The 22,496-nt window shown below is 39.1% G+C and overlaps 1 protein-coding gene across 10 annotated transcripts in view; it reads right to left on the reverse strand.

Moving 5' to 3' along the window:
- Window positions 1-848: 848 nt before the first annotated feature.
- The window catches only part of LOC120635658 (intersectin-2), a 46,877-nt gene continuing 25,229 nt past the window's right edge, over window positions 849-22,496 (reverse strand). For 2 of the 10 annotated variants that reach the window (XM_039906730.1, XM_039906727.1), the window contains 15 exons: window positions 20,817-20,932; window positions 19,973-20,036; window positions 17,741-17,842; window positions 16,443-16,505; window positions 14,522-14,654; window positions 12,610-12,787; window positions 10,735-10,824; window positions 9,768-9,857; window positions 8,591-8,680; window positions 8,207-8,293; window positions 6,945-7,120; window positions 5,809-5,944; window positions 4,377-4,466; window positions 3,626-3,734; window positions 849-1,376 (listed from right to left, as the gene is read on the reverse strand). In XM_039906730.1, the coding sequence (XP_039762664.1) occupies window positions 1,315-1,376; window positions 3,626-3,734; window positions 4,377-4,466; window positions 5,809-5,944; window positions 6,945-7,120; window positions 8,207-8,293; window positions 8,591-8,680; window positions 9,768-9,857; window positions 10,735-10,824; window positions 12,610-12,787; window positions 14,522-14,654; window positions 16,443-16,505; window positions 17,741-17,842; window positions 19,973-20,036; window positions 20,817-20,932 (1,586 nt within the window). In that variant the 3' untranslated portion in view covers window positions 849-1,314. The remainder of the gene's footprint in view (window positions 1,377-3,625; window positions 3,735-4,376; window positions 4,467-5,808; window positions 5,945-6,944; window positions 7,121-8,206; window positions 8,294-8,590; window positions 8,681-9,767; window positions 9,858-10,734; window positions 10,825-12,609; window positions 12,788-14,521; window positions 14,655-16,442; window positions 16,506-17,740; window positions 17,843-19,972; window positions 20,037-20,816; window positions 20,933-22,496) is intronic. The other 8 variants (XM_039906736.1, XM_039906735.1, XM_039906729.1 and 5 more) reach the window with 7 other exon arrangements.

Consider the following 22,496-nt stretch of genomic DNA (forward strand, 5'->3'; position numbering starts at 1 on the left):
ACATAGCTCAGCGAGTCGCGAAGCTGAAATGGCAATGGGCAGGGCACATAGCTCGGAGAACCGATGGAAGTTGGGGTCTTAAGGCGGAATGGCGACCCCGCACCGGTAAACGCAGCGTCGGTCGGCGCCCAACGCGGTGGACAGATGACATCAGGCGAGTCGCTGGGAGCCGCTGAAGGCAAACGGCCGAGGACCGAGTATTGTGGAACTCCCTACAAAAGACCTATGTCCAGCAGTGGACGTCAATTGGTTGGAATGATGATGAGTTACCCTACGGACAAAGCCGTGCTGCCAAGGATAGGAATATGGCTTTTAATACAAAAAAAAAAAAAAAATGCGTCCGGGTTAAAAAATAAAATTGCAACACTCAATTCAATCGTATTTATTTGCTAAAACTACATTTTACATGATTAATATAACTGGATACAATATTAAAGCTAAAACAATTAACTGGCAATAATAACATCTTCTAAAGTACGCTGGCAACATTTTGTACTCAAAAAGAATATCAAAAGTCTTGACAACCAAGTCAGTAATTAAAAAAAAAATATATCGGTAGGTACAGATTATAAAAACATAGTAAACCGCTTTTGACAGTTAGCAAAAATTGTAAAATTCATTCTTTTTATAAATTATTTTAAAAATAAATATAATGGAATGTCGAATTTTAAAATGTTAGTAAATAATCGATAAAACAATAAATTAATAGAAAGTATATATACAACAAAACACAAAGTGATACCTAGCGAGTATTCCTACGATACTATAGAATGATATTGTGATTATTTATTTACTATAAATTTTAAATATATTTAAAATAAAAATTTATTTATGAAGAAATAGTTTTAAGTGTCTATAATAGTTTTAAATGTAATGGATGTACCATTTCACTTTTATTTATTTCTCTCAAGTGTCTCCGAGACGGTCAATTTGGCTTGGCGAAAACCAAACTTGTTCTCCAATAGGACATGGAATTTGAGGTGTTACATCTTGTCTTATCTCATTGAAACTAGAAAATGGTCGACATAATTATCTCGTTTGTAGCCATAAAAGTTTGACAGTCTCGAGGGATCTTTAATTTAACAAAAAATTAACAGCAGATTTAACTTTTTTTATACATAATAACAAAGTCAAAATAAAAGCCTTTTTACAGGAAACTACGGACTTGTTTTTTTTAAACATTTTTTTTTCTTTAGTATTTCTTCAATAAATGACATCTACTTTGATCCTATATGAGCAAATTCTATATGAATTAGAACGATCATATTATTGTATTCGATAATGAGTTTAGTTTAGTGGAACTAAATATGTTATTTAGTTGACTAACTTAGTGACGTAGTTGCTCGGGAATAGTCCTGTCATTCCACGAAGCTCGCCTGAAAAAAAAAAAGAAAAAAAAAATTAGAATAATATACAAAGCAGACCGTCACTGGACATCATCAAGCAAGAGACGTGAGCGCTAGCATAGAGGAGGGCATGACGGCATAAGATAGCGTTATGTCGTTTACCGTGACGGCATACGTCGTTTCCACATATTAAACTCTATACAAATATTAATTATTATTTATAAGAATATTGAAAAAAAAAAAGCCTTAGCTGGTCATCGCCACGCAAGCGAGTCCGTAACGGTGGCTAATAAGGGGCACGACGGCATAAGAAAGCGTTATGTCGTTTACCGTGACGCTATACGTCGTTTATTAATCTCAATACCGTCAAAGTAAAATCGGCCTTATAACCACTCATATTTGAGTAAAAAATTCTGTACTTCCAATTTTTAATTTAAGAATTTCTGCTTGAAAAATGTGTAGACCACTTGGAGCTTTAATACTGTAGGAATAAGATTTTAATCTGATATTCATTTATTTCGATACTTGAAAACGACTCCTCGATTGCGAGAAAATCTTTTTATAAGCTTACAGAAGTAACAAAGTGATACCGGACGTTAGGCAGATGTTAAACATAAACACACAAGGAAGTCGAAAGCGGTGGCTAACAGGAAGCATGACGGCATACGATAACGTCATGCCGTGACGGCATACGTGTCGAATTCTTAAGTAATGAAGGGATTATCGCACGCCAGGCAGATGTGAAACATCAACACAGGGGAGTCGCGATTAGTGGCGTAAGAGAGGCATGACGGCATAAAAGAGCGTCATGCCAATTTACCGTGACGGCATACGCGTTAAAATCAGAATTAGCGAAAGGATACCAGACGCCAGGCAGATGTAAAACACCAACATACAAGGGAGTCGAGAGCGGCGTCTTACAGAGGGCGTGATGGCATAAAAGAACGCCACACCGTTTTACCGTGACGGCATGTGTGACAACATCAGAATTACCGAAGAGTTACCGGACGCCAGGCAGATGTGAAACACCAACACACAAGGGAGTCGAGAGCGGCGGCTTACAGGGGGGATGACGGCATAGAAGAGCGTCATGCCGTTTCACCGTGACGGCATACGTCTCAACATCAGAAATAACGAAGCAATATCGGACGTCAGGCAGATGTGAAAAATCAACGCAGAGGAGTCGAGATTACTGGCGTAAAGGGGGCATGACGGCACAATAAGGCGTTATGCCATCTGCCGTAACGGCATACGTGTCAACATCACAAGTAATGAAGGTATTACGCGGAGAAATTGGTAGATATTTTAAAATGTATCAAAATAACTGTTTTCGATGTGTATCTATCGTAAATTGTATGGTCAACTGAACAGACAGACATGTGACGCATGTTTATGTTTTTCGTTCTATCAAAATAATTGTTTTCACTCTGTGGTTTTGTATCTAAACTAAAATGTAACAAACTGTTTTCATATCACTTATTAGGTTTGGAAAATAGGCCTTCTTTATTAAAAATGCGGGTGGAAAACGCTGCATTAATACCCTCCGAGCGCTAAAGTTATTCAAGAAGAGAAAAGCCTGAACAGTCTCTCATACTACACATATTATTGTTACCATTTTCGAATGACGAATAAATAATTTTATTCGTTATTCGATTAATGAATAAAAATAAAACAAGGAATAATTGTGTGAAAATCAAATATGTGTTTGCTTCTTTCAATTAGGAGGTATTTACAGCTTTATGATTCTTGTCCTTTTTTTTTTTTTTTTTGCTTCGGAGTCACTTTTCTCTGTGTTGTTGGCTTGTACTTTGTCAGTGGCGTGCACTGGGTTTCTTACCAGGGTATGCATACAGCAGGGAAATTGCACAAAATGGCAAAAATCCGGGCTATATTTCAATTTTAGGGTATGCAGTGCTTTCGTGCATGTATGAAGTGCACGCCACTGTACTTTGTATGATATAGTAATTGATATATATATTTCTTTTTAATTTGTTAACTGCTCTGCTCTTGTGTACAACCTAACCCTTAAGTCTGTGTTTTTTTGTTTTTTTTCCTTTCCTTGATTGGGTTGCCTGGCAGAGATCGCTTTTTAGCGATAAGGCCGCCCATTGTACCTGTGTTTTATTGTGTTGTTTTTGTTTATAATTTAATTTCTTTTGGGTGTACAATAAAGTGTATTTTCATTTCATTTACTCTTTCTTCAAAAATATTGTCAGACAATCTGCTTGACTTAGTCAGATTTATCATTGTGGCGTAAAAAAAAGGTAACAATTTGTTACCTTGCCACCACGCGGGGTCTTGCGAGCGATCGGTGACTGCGATTATGTCGTCCTTTTCGAAGCTCAACTCGTCCGCGTTCTGCGCCGTGTACGGGTAAAGAGCTATCACCTGACAAACAAACATACAGGTTGAGTACACACAACAGTAAAAAGTTTAAACTTCTGAGTGCTGGTTACTATATAAATAAATGCATTTGCAACGCATTCTCTCAAGAATAAAATGTTAACTTTGCCCAATTACTTTATTTATACAAAACCCCAGAACAAACCAATAATGCAGTCACTGTTCTATTACGTCACCGACACAGGGTAATACTACCACAATATAAATTGAAAATTTTAGGTCTATACAAAATTTACAACAAAATCCCAAAGTATATTACAGATGGAATGAAAGAAACGGTATTTAAGCGAAATCAGAAACATTGGCTTATTCAAAATTGTTTTTATGACGTGGACGACCTTTTTAAATATGATGCTAAGACCTCAATTACATGATATCCTATTTTTTAAGGGTAACTTGGTCACCCAACTAATGGCAGGTCTGAGAAGGCGGGCTACCGTTAAGTGCGCGCCTCCCTGGAGGAGGGCCCCCCGTGCGTGGGAGGTCAAAACATTGGCGAGAGTGCAGTGAGTATGCAAGTGAATCCCGTACTCTCACTTATACGTCCACCGAGGGATAAACAGAGTTTTTAGTGGAGTGGATGCGTCAGGAATTTTCTCGCTCATAAAAAAAAAAAAAAAACAGTACCTTATCGATGACAGTCTCAGTAGGTACAGTGTCCATTTTTGACATCACAGGCGTAGTCCTTCCAGACGTTCGACCGGATGACTGTAATAACTGTCAAAAAAAATTTTTTTTTTACATAAAATAAATTAATGTCAATCATCATTACCGGTGGCCCACTACAGGGCAGGGGCCTCCTCCCACAATGAGAAGGGTTTAAGGCCCACCACGCTGGCCCAGTGCGGATTGGTGGACTCCACACACCTTTGAGAACATTATGTAGAACTCTTACCGTTCCTTCACCGTTGAAGCAAGAGATATTTTAATTGATTGAAACGCACATAACTCAGAAAAGTTAAAGGTGTGTGCCGGGATTCGAATTCGGCCTCCCGAAAGTGAAGTCGAGCTCCCACCCAATTCGCTATCACCGCTTCATATAAGCTACTTCCGACAGCGATACAATAAAATTAGTTCACATTAATTAATTTATGCAGGTTTCCTCACGATGTTTCCCTTCACCGTTGAAGCAAGAGATATTTTAATTGATTAAAACGCACATAACTCAGAAAAGTTAGAGGTGCGCGCTGGGATTCGAACTGTACCCCCCGAAAGTTGAATCTTGAATACATGTAAAGATTGCCGGCTCTTCCGGTGGTAGAGTTAAACCGACCGACTTGACGTTTTAAAGTGTTTATAAACTAGGCCTACTTGAAATAAGTGTTTTTTTTACAATATTGTATGGCGCTTCCGAACCGGTGGTAGAGTCACTACAAACGGACAGACTTGACTTTTTAAAAGTGCTTATAAACTGGGCCTACTTGAAATAAATGTTTTTTTACGTGACAACGTCTTATAATGGAGCCGCTGGAGCCGGCTGCACGCACGAAAAAACCTGACGTATACGGCGTTACCTCGCTCGGAGGCGTTCCATTCAAGGCTTGAAGTGCAAGCGAGAGCGCGGAACGAGCGACAAAGAGGCACAGTCGGCCTCCGCGTTCGACATCTAACTCACTCCTACTTGAGTGAGCGATGCGTCCGCGTGGACAGCTTCTATACAATAATACATTTACATGTTTTCGGCAAGGATGAAGTGCAGTGAAAAGTGAATGTGGTGTCCATTGTTTATAGCAACGATAATATCTATCAAACAAATAAAATTAAAATTTTCTTTTGAAAAATGCAACCATTCTAGCAGTATTTTCTTGCGACGTTGTCACGTTCGACTATCGTCAGTAAGCCGACTTTACAGACAACCGTTTTTTTTTTTACAATATTGTATGGCGTAAGGTGGAATTTGGAATTCATCTGTATACAATGCTCCCAAATTAAGTATTAGAGAATTTTGAGTGTGACGTTAAATTGGTAAGATGAGGTAAGGTAAGGTAAGGTAAGGTAAGGTAAGGTAAGGTAAGGTAAGGTAAGGTAAGGTAAGGTAAGGTTAGTTAAGGTAAGGTACCTTGACATAGCTCGCGGGGAACCACCCGCTCTGTCTGTTCCGACCCTTAGCCTGTAGTTCCCCCTCCCACCAGCCGCTGTCCGCTTTCTTCCGCACAATCAGCAGCTGTCCTTTCACCAGGGAGAGTTGCTCCGAGCTAAACAAAAGAGATTACATAAAGATTGCGTTCACTCGCTTGCAAAACGTTAACTAGATGGCGCCACCTGTACATTAACTCGCGACTTGTTTTAGTAGAATGGGATTATAGACTGTTTTTCTTGCTTCCTTCAAATAGGAGTTGCTTATCGATTCTGGTATTTTTTTTAATGTACTTTCGAGCATTACTCTGTCATTTATAGATGGATTTCCAAAATCACTTTCTTGTTGGTCAAATTTAAATTTCATATATTATAAAAATTATATGCACTGGTTATGCATTGAGCGTGCATCTGATATAAAATGAAAAAAAATCTCCAGTACGAGTTATATACAACTTAAAGATCGGCATTTCGACGGCCTAGTGGCGCAGTGCGCAGCGACCCTGCTTTCTGAGTCCAAGGTCGTGGGTTCGATTCCCACAACTGGAAAATGTTTGTGTGATGAACATGAATGTTTTTCAGTGTCTGGGGTGTTTATCTGTATATTATAAGTATTTATGTATATTATTCATAAAAAAAATTCATCAGTTATCTTAGTACCCGTAACACAAGCTACGCTTACTTTGGGGCTAGATGGCGATGTGTGTATTGTCGTAGTATATTTATTTATATTATTATTATTTATTGTAAAAACTATAAAACGCCTACCCTACAGTTTTTATAACTCGTACTGGAGATTTTCTTGATTTAATTTTGTCTGCATACCCTCTTTGCACGCCACTGGACTCTTAATAATAAAGTAAAGTCTTTTCTTATTTTATAGGATGGTGCCTAACCTATCGAGTATCGAGCCAGACACTGAAAAACATTCATGTTCATCACACAAATATTGTCCAGCTGTGGGAATCGAACCCACGGCCTTTGACTCAGAAAGCAGAGTCGCTGCCCACTGCGCCAATCGGCCGTCAAACTGCCTGAAATAAACGCTTATTATCATCAAAACTCTAGGCGTACGATTAAGGAAACTCCTAGTTTTAGTGGGAACGGGCATAAGGGTACCTAGTAGCGGTATAGTTCGCCAAGGCCTGAGCGACTTCGTGTTTGCGTCGGGAGGTCGCCGAGTCCCTTCCCGAGTCCCTCCGGGCGGAGGAGGCCGGGCGAGGCCCTCCGGGGGCACTTGCGGACTCTGTAATAGCTGCCACCTCTGACGATATAGGGGTCGAGGACTTTTGCTCCTGCGGAAGACGGGTTTGAACTTTTTAATTCGATGACAAGTTAACCCTTGACTGCAATCTCACTAGGTAGCGGGCTAACCTGTTAGGGAAGTATTCCCTAATCGGTTTCTACGCGACATCGCACCGGAACACTAAATCGCTTAGCGGCACGTCTTTGTCGGTAGGGTGGTAACTAGCCACGGCCAAAACCTCCCGCCAGACCTGACCAGGGCATATTCAGAAATTATAAATTCCCAAATTACCCGGGATTTTGAGTCGGAACTTAAAGAGGTCGTCGAATCCTGGCCGTCGTCGTGCCGAGGTATTTCTTTATATTTTCCCAGTTTATTCTGGCACTCCTTAAATCATATATATAGCGGTAGAGCTATTTGTGACGGAGTTCGTCCGGGGGGTTGATAATGCTTGGGGGGGGGGGGGGGGGTTTGTTATTTGATAATCTGGTAGTTTTTCAGATCATATCACGTACCAGAGTATCTCTTAGTCATGCATTATACCCTGGTACTTCTAAGCTAGAAACAATGCCCTGGTATTTCTTTATATTATCCGTAGAGCTTTTTGTGACAAAGCTGGGGGGGGGTTTTGTTGTTTGATAATCTGGTAGTTTTTCAGATCATATCACGTACCAGAGTATCTCTTAGTCATGCATTATACCCTGGTACTTCTAAGCTACAAACAATGCCCTGGTATTTCTTTATATTTGCCCAGTTTGATGGGCACAGGGCGGCAAGATGCATGCCCTGGCGAAGTCTGGCTCTGTTTATAGATGATGTTTTCCACTTACCATCGAGTGGACCTTCTGATCATTATAAAAAAAAAAACCCAATAATTGTTCTACCCCGTACCTCGGATAGCACGTCATGCCGAAAATTAAATCCATCCGTTAATTCTGGCTGTGGATGCGTAAAGAATCCAAAAAAAAAAAGCTATTTCGTTTTCTATTTTAGCCGATTGCAACATTCTTTTTTTAAATCACTTATCAAATAAAAAACAAAATCAAGTAAGCCTTTTGTAACGATAAAGTTAGTACAATACTTACCAGTAAAATTAGAGTTGATTATTTAGTTTACCTGTTTAATGAGTGCTTACCTGTACGAGTTCTGCGTGGTATGGCGGCGACGTAGGGCACGGCTCTGTTGGCTGGGAGTGCAGTACACTCGATTTTTCTTGCATCTTCTGATAGGTAAGTTTAGTTACACTTGAGTACATGGATGCTCTTCACAGAACGTGTTTCGAGTCAAATTGAATTCGTATTATTTTACATAGTAATTTATTTAATTCTAATCATGCAAAAAGTACCCGAAGATTTCATTATATTGGAATTGGAAATACTTTTAAGCGTGCCGAGAATACTAGAATTTGAATTTAGAAAGCCCGTATCCTAGGATCCAGTGACTCACAAAAAATACTTACCTTTAAAGTTCGAGAAAATTATTGGGATTATTGGGTTTACCTGTATAAATGAGTGCTTACCTGTACGAGTTCGGCGTGGTATGGCGGTGTTGTGGGGCAGGGCTCTGTTGGCTGGGAGTGCAGTACATTCGATTTGTCTTGTTGCATCTTCTGATAGATAATTTCAGTTATACTTGAGTACATGAGGTCGAGCTCTTGTAACGATTAAAAGCGAACAATGACACTGGCACAATTGTGATTGTATGAGATACAAGAGATGTGTGAGGATGCGTAACGAGACATCCGTGTCTTCACTATCAACCTATTAAGGGATAAGGACGCCTTCGCACACAAATACTGTGTACTTCTTGCACTTTTGTGGCAACGAAACTATTGTCTTTATCTAGTTAAAGTCCTAATACTCGTCATTGAATTTGTATTTATTGAGGACGAAGGTTATAGAGGTGAAACGGACGCTGTTTTAATGTGGATTGGAGAATGAATGAGTGTGACCAATAGAATGGCTTAAACTCAAGATCTCACTTACATTGATTAAAATAAGCCAATTTAGGGGTGTATGAAGCGTTCATACATACTTTTTGCGTTATAGTACGGCGATGGTGATCATCATCATATCGGCCCACTACAGGGTACGGGTCTCCTCCCACTTTGAGAAGGGTTAAAGCCGTAGCCCACTACGCTGGCCCAGTGCGGATCGGTGGTCACACGCCTTTTAAGAATATTACGGATTACTCTTAGGCATGCAGGTTTCCTCACGATGTTTTCCTTCACCGTTGAAGAGAGTGATAATAGTCTTCACCTTTGAAAGGTTAGAGGTGCGTGCTGGAATTCAAACTCGCCCCCCCTGACAATGAATCCGAAGACCTTACCACTGGGCTATCACCATTTTGGCGATAAATAAGTATAATTACAACCTTAAACAAAGGTAAGAGAGTTTCAAAAGCACCGCGGTCTAAAATTCATCGAAATTTAGCAAGGATTTTTTATTTCTAGCCACGCTTCCTCGCACACCCTAAAGATAAACGTTAATGCCACTAGAAGCATCTTGAGTCAAATCTATAAATATTATTTTAAACAGTAATTTATTTTCAGCAAAAATACGAACATAAGATAGTTGGATTTGGCTCAACAAACCTTATGTGGGGTGTTTTAAGTGCGCTGAATATCATACCTATTGACTTACCAAACATACCTGTCGAGAGAATTATTGAGATTACCTGCTTCTATGAGTACTTACCTGTACGAGTTCTGTGTTGTAAGGCGGCGAGGTAGGGCATGGCTCCGTTGCCTGGGACTGCAGCACACTTGATTTCTCTTGTTGCATCTTCTGATACGTAAGTTCAATTATACGTGAGTAAATGAAGTCAGTCTTCATAGAAAGTGTTTACGTGTATAACTACACCAGTCTATCTATAAGGCTGCTTTTGCAACAGAAGTTTCTGTATTTCAGAATGCATAGATAAAAATTGTGTACTCATCATCATTAGGTAAGAGATTATCTAAGATAATAACATTTAATTCATTTGGGTACTAATTTAATTTATATGTTATTTTTTAATTTACATTCCATGATTATAAATTTATTGTTCCATTCAGTAAAATTAATACACAAATTCATTTATATAATAAGTAAAAAATCATCAAATGAATTTTTTACTTATTATATAAATGAATTTGTGTAAACAAAGAATTGCATGTCATAGATTTCGACTAAGAATGTATACCTACAATGTTTTATGCCAAAAAAGAATTGAATTGAATTGAATGAATCTAACAAAGTAAAATTGTTAACGCAGAACTCCTATCCCGTAATTATGGCTGTATACGCACCAAATTATTCTCATTTGTCCTGTTTGCAGGCACAGGGATGTGTATAAAATCGCGCAAGTATTATAGAAATTAGAATATTTTGCAAATTTTCTATAAAAATGAAGCAACACGTACTCGCTTATTTCTGTTGGAAAGGCAGCCTAAAACACAATGCAACGCGTATTGTCAAGTCGAATCGCAGTAAGTTCTATGACAAGAATCAACTTAAAATACTCGGTCGCATGATATCGGAAAAGTAAGTACTTAAATTGTGCCTAAACTTCGAAATGCAATGATCAGTGAAACAGATTAGCGTAAAATGCGTTCGAATTATAGAATTTACCTGTACTTAATATGAGCAAATTAGTGAGTTTACCTGTAAAATGAGTGCTTACCTGTACAAGTTCCGCGTGGTATGGCGGCGAGGTACCGCAGCGCTCTGACGCTGGCTGGGAGTGCAGTACACTTGATTTGTCTTGTTGCATCTTTTGATAGGTAAGTTGAATAATTGAGTATATATGTTGCAAATTTTGAAAGGTAAGTTATTATATAGATATTTTATAAATAGCTGTTTATATTTGTAAAATATCTGAATTATTAAATTAAAAATTAAATAACTTCAAACCATTTTTGTTATATTAAAAAAATAAATTTCATTGATTTTACTCGAATTCGGAAATGTTTCGTAAATAGTTGTTTGTGTGTGTGTGTGCGTTACTTTGTTTTTACGTACATTATCTGTTCTCTCGTACCTCCAAAAGTATTGCATAGATATGCAGATACGCAGGTGTTACATTTGCAGATTTTCTGAACTTATAATACAAAGAACATTCATGGACATAACATGAGTTCAGAAATCCATTATGAACTTTTACCACCTGTTTAATCCCCTGTGGTTATAAACTTTACTGCTGAACAGTAAGCTAAATGAAAATATCTAATCATCCAAACCCAAAATCATGGCGGCCGATTGGCGCAGTTTGCAGCGACCCTGCTTTCTGAGCCCAAGGCCGTGGGTTCGATTCCCACAACTGGGAAATGTTTGTGTGATGAGCGTGAATATTTTTCAGTGTCTGGGTGTTTATATGTATATTCTAAGTATTTATGTATATTACTCATACAAATATTTATCAGACACAAGCTACGCTTACTTTGGGGCTAGATGGCCTATGTGTGTATTGTCGTAGTATATTTATTATTATTTTTTTAAAAATTCGAAATTAATTTCAAGTACTTTTTCTCGTGTACTTGTCTGTTTGTAGTGACTCTACCACCGGTTCGGAGGGTAGATTCTTCCGAGAAGAAACCGTCCAATATCATAAAACATAATGTATGTCTCTTAGTGTTATTTTTTTTCTTTTATTCCACTACAAGTTAGCCCTTGACTGCAATCTCACCTGGTGGTAAGTGATGATGCAATCCAAGATGGTAGCGGGCCAACCTGTTAGGGAGTATGGTAGTCATACCCCTAATCGGTTTCTACGCGACATCGCACCGGAACACTAAATCGCTTAGCGGCACGTGTTTGTCGGTAGGGTGGTAACTAGCCACGGCCAAAGCCTTTCACCAGACCAGACCAGAGGGTATTCAGAAATTCCCAAATTTAGTGTTCCGGTGCGATGTCGCGTAGAAACCGATTAGGGGTGTGACTACCATACTCCCTAACAGGTTGGCCCGCTACCATCTTGAATTGCATCATCACTTACCACCAGGTGAGATTGCAGTCAAGGGCTAACTTGTAGTGGAATATAAAAAAAATTTGCCCCCGCTGACAATCGACCCGGGACCTCCTACTTAAATTCACAGCGCTCACCGTTGCGCCAGGAAGGTCGACAAAACTTATAACAGCCAGTTTATTTACTGTGTGTGTGTTAACACTGGAATGTAAAATAGGCTGTGTGTGTGTTTATTTATTTATTTATCTATTTAAGAGCACTAACAACATGCATATTACACGTTTTTTAAACATAGCACACACACAAACACATGGACTGATATGCACGTCAATGACAAGTGCACATAGCATTGACAAAGCGTCATATAAACTTAATTTGCAAAAAAAAAATAAATTTTAACACAAAATTTAACTCACCGATAAGTGTTCGGTGAGTTTTTTTCTAAAAGCTGTGGGTGAGTCATGGAAGATATCGATGCTAGGTATCTTTTTAGATGAATCGTGTGTGTTAATATGTAATATTATTTTGTGTGTGTGTTTTTTGAGATCGTAATGCAAAATAAGAAACTTGCGATAACTTAAACGTCGTCCTCACCTGTACCTGTACAGCTTCGGGTTGCGGTTCGAGCTGCGGTTGCGATTGCGTTTGCGGTTGCGTAAACGCTGCGTCCTGCGTTTCGGCCGGCGGTTCGCGGGCCTCGGGTATACTGGACATCACATCGCCACTTGTGGTGGCGTCTTTGGTTACGTAGTTCGATGGGAATATGCCAGTACTGAAAATAATTTATTTAATATATGAACACAAAAAATTTTACCTTCTGTAGCTGGAAATTGGTCATAAATTAGTGACATCTGCATATCGTCTGCGAAAGCTGCAGAAGTCATTTGTGGGATTGAGTGTACGCTTTTATAATATGATTCCTAAGGTGATTTTGGACCTACCAATGCATAAGTTTAAAGAATGTGAAAAACGCATTTATCACAGCGAGTTTATTATACAATTGATGAATTTCTTAATGACAAGGTTGCTTGGAAGCATCCGGCTCCGCTTTCATCTCTCACAAGATAGAAAAATGAATTTTAAAATGTAAAATGTAAATTGTTGATATTGGAAAAGAGCAACTGCTGAGTTTCTTGCCGGCTTCTTCTTGGTAGAATCTGCCTTCCGAACCGGTGGTAGAGGCACTACACACAGACAGACTTGACGTTTCAAAAGTGCTTATATTAGGCCTACTTGAAACAAATGTTTTTTTTTTTAATTTTGGATATCTTACGGATAGATGGCTGTATATTGCATCATCATATCGACCCGTTACCGGCCCACAGGGCACGGGTCTGCTCTAACAATGAGAAGGGGTTAAGGTAGTCCACCACGCTGGCCCAGTGCGGATTGGTGGACTCCTCACACCTTTGAGAACATTTTTTCCTTCACCGTTGAAGAAAGTGATATATAGTATAGACTAGCTGTCCCGGCGAACTTCGTACCGCGGATCATTTTTTTTTTAATGAATGTTATATTTCAATACTCATTATCCTATTCCGGTCTAAGAGGAACCCAAAAAATCAAATATCATAAAAATTGGTCCAGCCGTTCTTGAGTTATAAATGGTGTAACTAACACAACTTTCTTTTATATATAAAGGTGACTAGCACATTATTTTTAATCGAAATATCTTCTCAACACATATGCTATCCTGGTACTTTCTGTAGGTCAACTTTGATTTTTATACGACACTAGCGTACCCAGCCCGCTTCGCCTGGCTAGATTTTGCTTTATTTTATTTAAACAATAAACTTACATCATTAAATATTTAATTTAAGTCTCATAATATATTAAATCATTTATTTCTCTCCGTATTCATTCTCTTCTATTTTCTTCTCGAGCGGGTGAAGATCATTATCTACAGCCATGTACACCCAACAATAGAATATCATCATAGTAAATAAAAGCTGTATTTGACAGTTCAAAAATAGGAGTGCTCCGATCGTCACCAAACTTTACAGGATTACTCGCCAGGTCAATCCGGAGATTCCCTGAGAGTTTCATTTAAATCGGTCCAGCCGTTTTGGAGCCTATACGGAACATACCCACATTTTATATATATATAATAAAGAAGATGAGGGTAATATAATTCGAAGCGGTGATAGCGTATTGGATAGGAGCTCGAGTTAACTTTCGGGGGCCCGAGTTCGAATCCCAGCTCTAACTTTTCTAAGTTATGTGCGTTTTAAGTAATTAAAATATCACCCGTTTCAACGGTGAAGGAAAACATCGTGAGGAAACCTGCACGCCTGAGAGTTCTACATAATGTTCTCAAAGGTGTGTGGAGTCCACCAATCCGCACTGGGCCAGCGTGGTGGACTACCTTAACCCCTTCTCAATGTGGGAGGAGACCCGTGCCCTGTGGGCCGGTAACGGGTCGGAATGGTGAATCGAGGAGTTGTTAAAATCTCGTAATAAGGACCACGGTAAGAAACGACCATTTATGTGGTCGGCTGGTACCTACCGAATCCCAATCCGGCCGGTCCACCAGTCTCCGTCGCGCCTCATCACCTCGATCCTCTCACCAGCCTCGAAGGTCAGGTCTCCTGGCTCCGATGACACGTACGGGTACGCGGCTATGTAGAAATCACCACCCTCTGTGGACCACGGAAACATTGGACAGACGCACGCGGAATGAGGTTTTTTTTTTTTTACTAGCGGACCCGGCATACGACATCATGCCCAATAAAACAGCGCCACCTACCGAGCGCTATTTATTTTCCAACCATCCAGGTCCCAACTGGAATACACACACAAAATTTCATCCAAATTGGTAAAGCTGTGTAAGACCAATTGGGTGCCAAACACACCGTTTAAACCTACCCTGGACATCCACGTATATTTCAAGATCTAAATAAGTCATATCGGTCCAGCCGTTCCGGAGTGTCATTTTTATATATATAGATAACTATAAAGAAATAAAAAAAAAAAAAAAATTCAATTCAATTTTATTTCAGGTCGGGCACCCATACACAAAATTGAGAGGTTAACATAAAATAAATATAAAAGACACTCAGACACACATTCAAAATTAATAAAGAAAAAAAAACCGTTATTAATTAAAGTTAGAATAAATTGAATTACAATTGAAATTCAATATAATTCAATTCAATATATTTCACGACAAAATTGGCACTTCTAGGAAAATAATAATTTTTTTTTTTTTTTTTGAGACTTTTATCTAACACGACAGCATATGCCTGTCCCATTATCCCTTTTGTTCTTTAAAGTTTTTTTTGGAATTTTATTATTTTTATTAGTTTATTATTGTTCTTAACTACACATGGAGGAATTATCAATTTTATAAATTTTAACTTTGACTTGGACTGTAGCGTCATCTAGTAGGAAACGGTGCAGTTTTCGATCTACTTTTTCGTCGCTATAATATTGATGTGAAAGGCATATACTAATTTCGGCATCGACGGTAGGAGAGCCGTAGCTTAATTGGAGTAAGCGCTCAGGCCGCGATTGCCCGAGAGTCGCAGGTTCAATTCCTGTCGGTTCCGAAATTTTTATATGCATTTTAAAATTTATAAAAGTTTTTTTGGATGTTTACGAATATGGTTATCGCCATCATCTCAATATTATGTGCACATTTCTCATGCAATGTACGCATCGTAAGTGCCATCTATGGTCCGTACTTGAAATAAACACCATCAAAGATTTTTTTGACTTTGACTTTTGACTTTGGATCATTTAGATATATTTATACAAGAGCTTTGTTTTGACGACATCGCTTGCGCAGCTGTTTTAACTTGGAGGTCCCGGATTCGATTCCCGACACATGCAATTTGGGAATATTTATTTATTTATTTATTTATTCCCATCTTACATTTTTGTCATTACAGGAAAAAGTTATCCTAATACGACAATGCAGCATGTTATGTAAATTTTAATAATATATATAACTATAGTGTATATGATAAAATCCAAATCGCTATATTTGTGAGTTCACTCAGAGTGCAACAAAATAAATCCGTCTTCTCGGCTATCACATAAGTTTTCTCTGGGTTAGCTCTGAAGAGGCTTTGGTCGTAGCTAGTTACCACCCTACCGACAAAGACGTGCCGCTAAGCGACTTAGCGTTCCGGTACGATGTCGCGGAGAAACCCAACAGGTCGGCCCGCTACATTCTTCGACTGCACCATCACTTACCACCAGGAGGGATTGCAGTATAGGGCGAAGTTAAGAAAAAAAAAATTAAAATAGCTACCAGGATAACATATGTACTGAAGAGATATTTGGTAGATCAACTTTACATACCTACTCCAGTCTACCGCTGAGTGACTCTGAGCTTTGTTAACTGATCCATGGTTAGAAACTATTTTTCGCAGACATATATCAAGCAACATAGTGTAACATACAAACAGACAAACATAACTCACCAACAGCAGGCATGGCTCCACCTAAATCGTTCGTTATCTCCGCCTCAGGTACCTCCGCTATACCTGTAAAATAATTGTATTATTGTCACTAGATGGCGCCATTTAGATTCTATAAAAATAGTAGATAACTTTTGATAAGGAAACAGCGCAATCTGGTTACAAAACTGTGAGCACTATTGTCACTAGATGGCGCAACTTAGATTCCATACAAATCGTAGATAGCTTTTGATAAGGAAACAGCGCAATCTGGTTACAAAACTGGGAGCATTATTGTCACTAGATGGCGTAATTTAGATTCCATACAAATCGTAGATAACTTTTGATAAGGAAACAGCGCAATCTGGTTACAAAACTGGGAGCATTATTGTCACTAGATGGAATCCTGACGCAAAAACGACGGGTTGTAAGTTTGATGTGCGTTTATGTGTGTCGGTGTGTGTGTGCGTATGACTGTGACATCGTAGCTCCCCAACTGTTGAATTAATGATGTACACTTTTATTGTACACCAAAGAAAAGAGTAGTAACAGAGATGAAACATAGAGAGCCATATTTTTTATCTCCCTCCTATCTCTCTCTCCTATCTCCTTTCTACCATCGAACTGCGAGGCACCGAAAGAATCTGCACCGTTACGTGGTAGAAATACCATCAACACGTAACGAAGCGTTTTGCTTCTTCCTTTCTGATCCGCACCGCAAAGGCCTGGAATGCCATCTTCCGTCTTCCCTGATACCTATAATCTGGGTACCTTCAAATCAAGAGTGAATAGGCATCTTCTAGGCAAGCGCGCTTCATCTTAGGCTGCATCATCATTTACCATCAGGTGTGATTGCAGTCAAGCACTTGTTTATATATTAAAAAAAAAAAAAAAATATACTTACCACCAGGTGAGATTGCAATCATGGGTTAACTCGTAGTGGAATAAAACAAATAAGTACTATAGACTATGACAAATTTCAAACCCAAGATGGCCGCCATCACAAAATGGCGAGTTACGACTTCCTCAATATGAGTATCAAATGAAAGTAAATACTCTAATTAAGTTTATTATTTATAACGAATCTCTAACTTTTCTGAGTTATGTGCGTTTTAAGTAATTAAAATATCACTTGCTTCAACGGTGAGGGAAAACATCGTGAAACCTGCATGCCTAAGAGTTGTACATAATGTTCTCAAAGGTGTGTGGAGTCCACCAATCCGCACTGGGCCAGCGTGGTGGGCCTTAACCCCTTCTCATTGTGGGAGGAGACCCATGCCCTATAGTGGGCCGGTAATTGGTCGATATAACGAATGCTATACCTTCAAGTTGCGTTTTTGTCTCCAGGGGCTCGATGACTTCCGCGTAAGCTTGCATCGCATTTATATCCTCGACGTATGACTCCGGGAACCACCCAGATTGTCCTGCGTTAAACAAAGCTTTTAGCAAACAAATTCAAAATTCATTAATTTCATCAAACAAATTCAAAATTCATCAATTTCATCAAACAAATTCAAAGATTCATTAATTTCATGAAACAAATTCAAAATTCATTAATTTCATCAAACAAATTCAAAATTCATCAATTTCATGAAACAAATTCAAAGATTCAAAATTCATTGATTCAAACTACGTCTAATATAAGCACTTTTGAAACGTCAAGTCACGTCAAACGTCAAGTATGTCTGTGTGTACTGTGTGTACTCTACCACCGGTTCGGAAGGCAGACTCTACAGAGAAGAAGCCGGCAAGAAACTCAGCAGTTGCTCTTATCCAATATCAACAATTTACATTTTAAATTTTGATATTACAGACGACCTCCCTAGCGCAACGGTGAGCGCTGTGAATTTAAGTAGAAAGCTCCGGGATCGGTTTCCGGCAGAGGCAAATTGAGGATTTATCAGAGGATAGGATGAGGATTTATCATTTCCCCCCCCCCCCCCCCCAGCTTTGTCACAAAACGCTCTACTGATAATACCAGGGCATTGTTTCTCGCTAAGAAGTACCAGGGTATAATGAATGGCTAAAAGGTAGTCTGGTACGTGGTATGATCTGCAAAACTACCTGATTATCAACCCCCCCGGACGAACTCCGTCACAAATAGCTCTACCGCTATATATATGATTTAAGGAGTGCCAGAATAAACTGGGAAAATATAAAGAAATACCACGGCACGACGACGGGCAGGATTCGACGACCTCTTTAAGTTCCCACTCAAAATCACGGGTAATTTGGGAATTTATAATTTCTGAATATGCCCTGGTCAGGTCTGGCGGGAGGTTTTGGCCGTGGCTAGTTAGCACCCTACCGAGAAAGGAGTGCCGCTAAGCGATTAAGTGTTCCGGTGCGATGTCGCGTTTAAACCGATAAGGGGTATGACTACCATACTCCCTAACAGGTTAGCCCGCTACCATCTGAGACTGCATCATCTCTCACCAGGTGAGATTGCAGTCAAGGGCTAATTTGTAGTGGAATATAAAAAAAACAGTTTTGTAATAGACCTTTTTGTGACAGAGCACGTCCGGGGAAGTACTGTCGTACTATTTATCTCGGCACCCGCAAGCCAGTGGCGTGCATACTAGCACAAAGCGGGCAAATAAAAAAAAAGTAGCTTGTGTTGTGGGTACTAAGATGACTGATGAATAAAAAAGTGTTTGTCAGCTCCGACGCACGACTGGAGTTAACTCCTTAAGAACGATTGTCGAAACACACACAAAAAGAGTTTATTTAGCTGAATAAAGATGAAAACCTTATGAAAGGGTAATTTAAAAATCCTGTGCAATTTATTCACACACGGCGGAAGTGTAACTTCTTAAAAGTAGCCTACGAGAGATTGAGGTGGATGTAGAGTATCAGAACTATTAGGATAAATGTAATGTTTATTATTTAGTTTCCATGGTAACTGGAATAGTTAAAAAAATATATAATGTCTTCTATCTCACTCTGTCCCATACATTTATGTGTTCGTTTCTCTGTCTAGATATTATTCGGTTTCCTTGGTAACTTAAATAGGAAACAAAATGTATAATGTGTTCTATCTCATTCCCTCCCATACATGTGTCGTCTATAAATCTGTCTTTCTTGATCGTGAAGCATTGCGTTACATCGAGTTTAAAATCACAACGGTTCTAATTTCCCTTCAATAATTATTATAACACAAAGCAATGCAATATAACTCCGTAGTGCAGTGCATTTTTTTAAATTAGTTTATCAAGGAGATGAAAATATTGACACAAATAGAAATTCATCAACAATCAACACACTTATACTAAAACTTTCTAATACGCAGGCGCAAACACATGCATTGAACACATGTGTCCTATCTCATTCTCTCGCCGGCTGCATCCTACACATCATGCACAAAGCTCCAATAAAAGTTATAAAAACTTAAGGGTAGGCTTTTTACAATTCGTACCTTTAATTTTGTTATAACTCGTATCATCTTCCGTTTTAGTGCATACCCTGTATGCACGCCGCTACCCCTAACGTAACGTCCCCTAACGTAGCTTTAGGGGGAAAAGAAAAAAAATATATACTTTTAAAATGTTACTTACCCCTGGCAGTACCCCATTTCCAACCGGGTTCCGCGTCACCACGTGGTGCGGTCGCCTCGCTCACCTGTTACAGTTTTTATTGAATTAAGACAGATTGTGTAATTCACAGCATTGGCCTATTCCGAACACACTCCCCCAACAAATGCAAGACATCTTCGTCTATACTACAAATTTCACACTTAGGTGAACTGACCCTTTTCATAAGATATCCAAATTTGTTTAGGGGAACATGTCCAGCACGCAGTCTCAATGCCATCACAACTTGTTGGCGCTTCAATCTTACCTGTAGCTTGTGTTATGGGTACTAAGATGACGGATGAATATTTTTAATGAATAATACACATAAATACTTATAATATACAGATGAACACCCAGACACTGAGAAACATTCATGTTCATCATACAAACAATATCCACAATACGAGTTATATAAAATAATTTGGGTATGCAGTGCTTTTGTGCATGTATGACGTGCACGCCACTGTCCACAGCTGGGCAAAGGTTTACTCTATGGGTCTGAAGCCTGGGCAAAGGTCTACTCTATGGAGCCAACATACAAATATGTGGCGGAACGCCGCGCCGCAGGTATTCGGGAGTTTTCGTGGTAGCTCGAGTTCTTTCGGCTGTCGGGATTCGCCAGTGCGTTCGGGACCCTGTCGTAGGCACCATGCGCGTACGCATCGCGGTAACTCGCACACCACGCCGCGTGGTTATGTTTAAATTGTTGATTTGTGTAAGATCTAATATAAACGATATTTCATATATGTGGGTATCATCTTAGTACCAGGTACCCCCATAAATAAATTCACATTTATAGTATTAGTATAGAAATTGAGATACTGACCAAATCACCCGGCTGTAGACTCAGCTCATCAACTGTCCTCGCTGAGAACTCGTAAACGCAACGCCACTTTGGCGTGGAAGTGGCCACCGCTGCGGTGGTCGACACCACTTCTGCGGCTGTAAACGAAAAATACATTGTCGTGTAAGGAGGCACTATTCGTCACTATAAACATGTTAATATGTATATATTTAATATGTATAAAATGTAAATGTATGTGTATTAATATATATTATATTTATATATATTATATTATTACATTTATTATTTTATTCAAAGTCAAAGTCAAAATATTTCTTTATTCAAATAGGCACAAGATGGCACTTTTGATGCGTTATTATATACAAAATGTTATCGCAGTTATCGCCATCACTACTCAAGTGATGGCGATAACTACAATCGTAAACTTAAAACTAAAGCTACGAGGGTTCCAATCCCGCCCTGGTCTAAGTAGAAGCCCACAACAAACTTAGCCGGGTGTTCTTTTTGTTATCACCATCTCACATTGTCATTAGATAATATTTAAGAAGCAACCTGGTTAGAGCAATTGTTTACACGCAAGCTTTTTTATCGTTTATTGTTTATTTAATTATTTATGTATATTATATATATATTTTTTAATATATAATTGCGATTTTCCGTCTCTCATTGCCTTATTCCAATAGTTAAGGTAGCCTGGAAGAGATCACTTTTAGTGTTAAGGCCGCCTTTTGCATATAATTTATGTTAGTGTAAGTTTTCCTGTGTGTGTTTCCTTTATTATGCAATAAAGTTGTTTAAATAAATAAATAAATAAAATAAATTTCAATTATACAATTTTTAGCCTTGTGGGAGGCTTCGGCCGTGGCTAGTTCCTGCGCTACCGACAAAGACTAACCGCAAAGCGCTTAGGAGTGTAAGTTAAAATAACTGCCATATCATAACAGCTTAGTCCGCCACCATCTCAGACTGCATCATCACTCACCACCAGGTGAGATTGCAGTCAAAGGCTAACTTTTACGTGTAATAAAAAAGGCACGATTAACACAAATTACACTAATACAATCGCCGATAGCCCAGTGGTTGGAATTTCGGCTTCACTTTCGTGGGGACGGAGTTCGAGTCCCCTCTAACTTTTCTAAGTTTCAACGGTGAGGGAAAACATCGTGAGGAAACCTGCATGCCTGAGAGTTCGCCATTATGGAAAGGTGTGTGAAGCCCAACAAACCGCACTGGGCCAGCGTGGTGGACTACGGCCTTAACCCCTTCTTACTGTGGGAGGAGACCCATGCTCTGTACTGGGAGAGAAGAAACACTTTATTGCACGTATAACATACAGGCAAAGAAACAGTAAGGATGTAGACATGCAAAGGCGGCCTTATTGCTGCAAGCGATCTCTTACAGGCAACCTTTGTTGATAGGATACACAGCAAGAGAACGGGATAGTGGCAAGAGTGTTGATAGATATACATACATAAATACCAAAATGTATAGATACAAATACATAGATAATTTAAATAAACAAACGTAATAAATTAATATAAAATACTAGCTGTTGCCCGCGACTTCGTCTGCGTTTGATTTTGCTTTTTGATGTGGCATTCAATTTAGCTGTAGAGCTAAAAAAAAATATTCAGTATCGCTAAGCCTTAAATAAGGGGTTTGCTGCTGTCCGCTGAGGAGTTCTGTCCTCTATCTCCAACC

Source organism: Pararge aegeria, chromosome 27 (assembly GCF_905163445.1).
Source record: "Pararge aegeria chromosome 27, ilParAegt1.1, whole genome shotgun sequence".
NCBI classification, from domain to species: Eukaryota; Metazoa; Arthropoda; class Insecta; order Lepidoptera; family Nymphalidae; genus Pararge; species Pararge aegeria.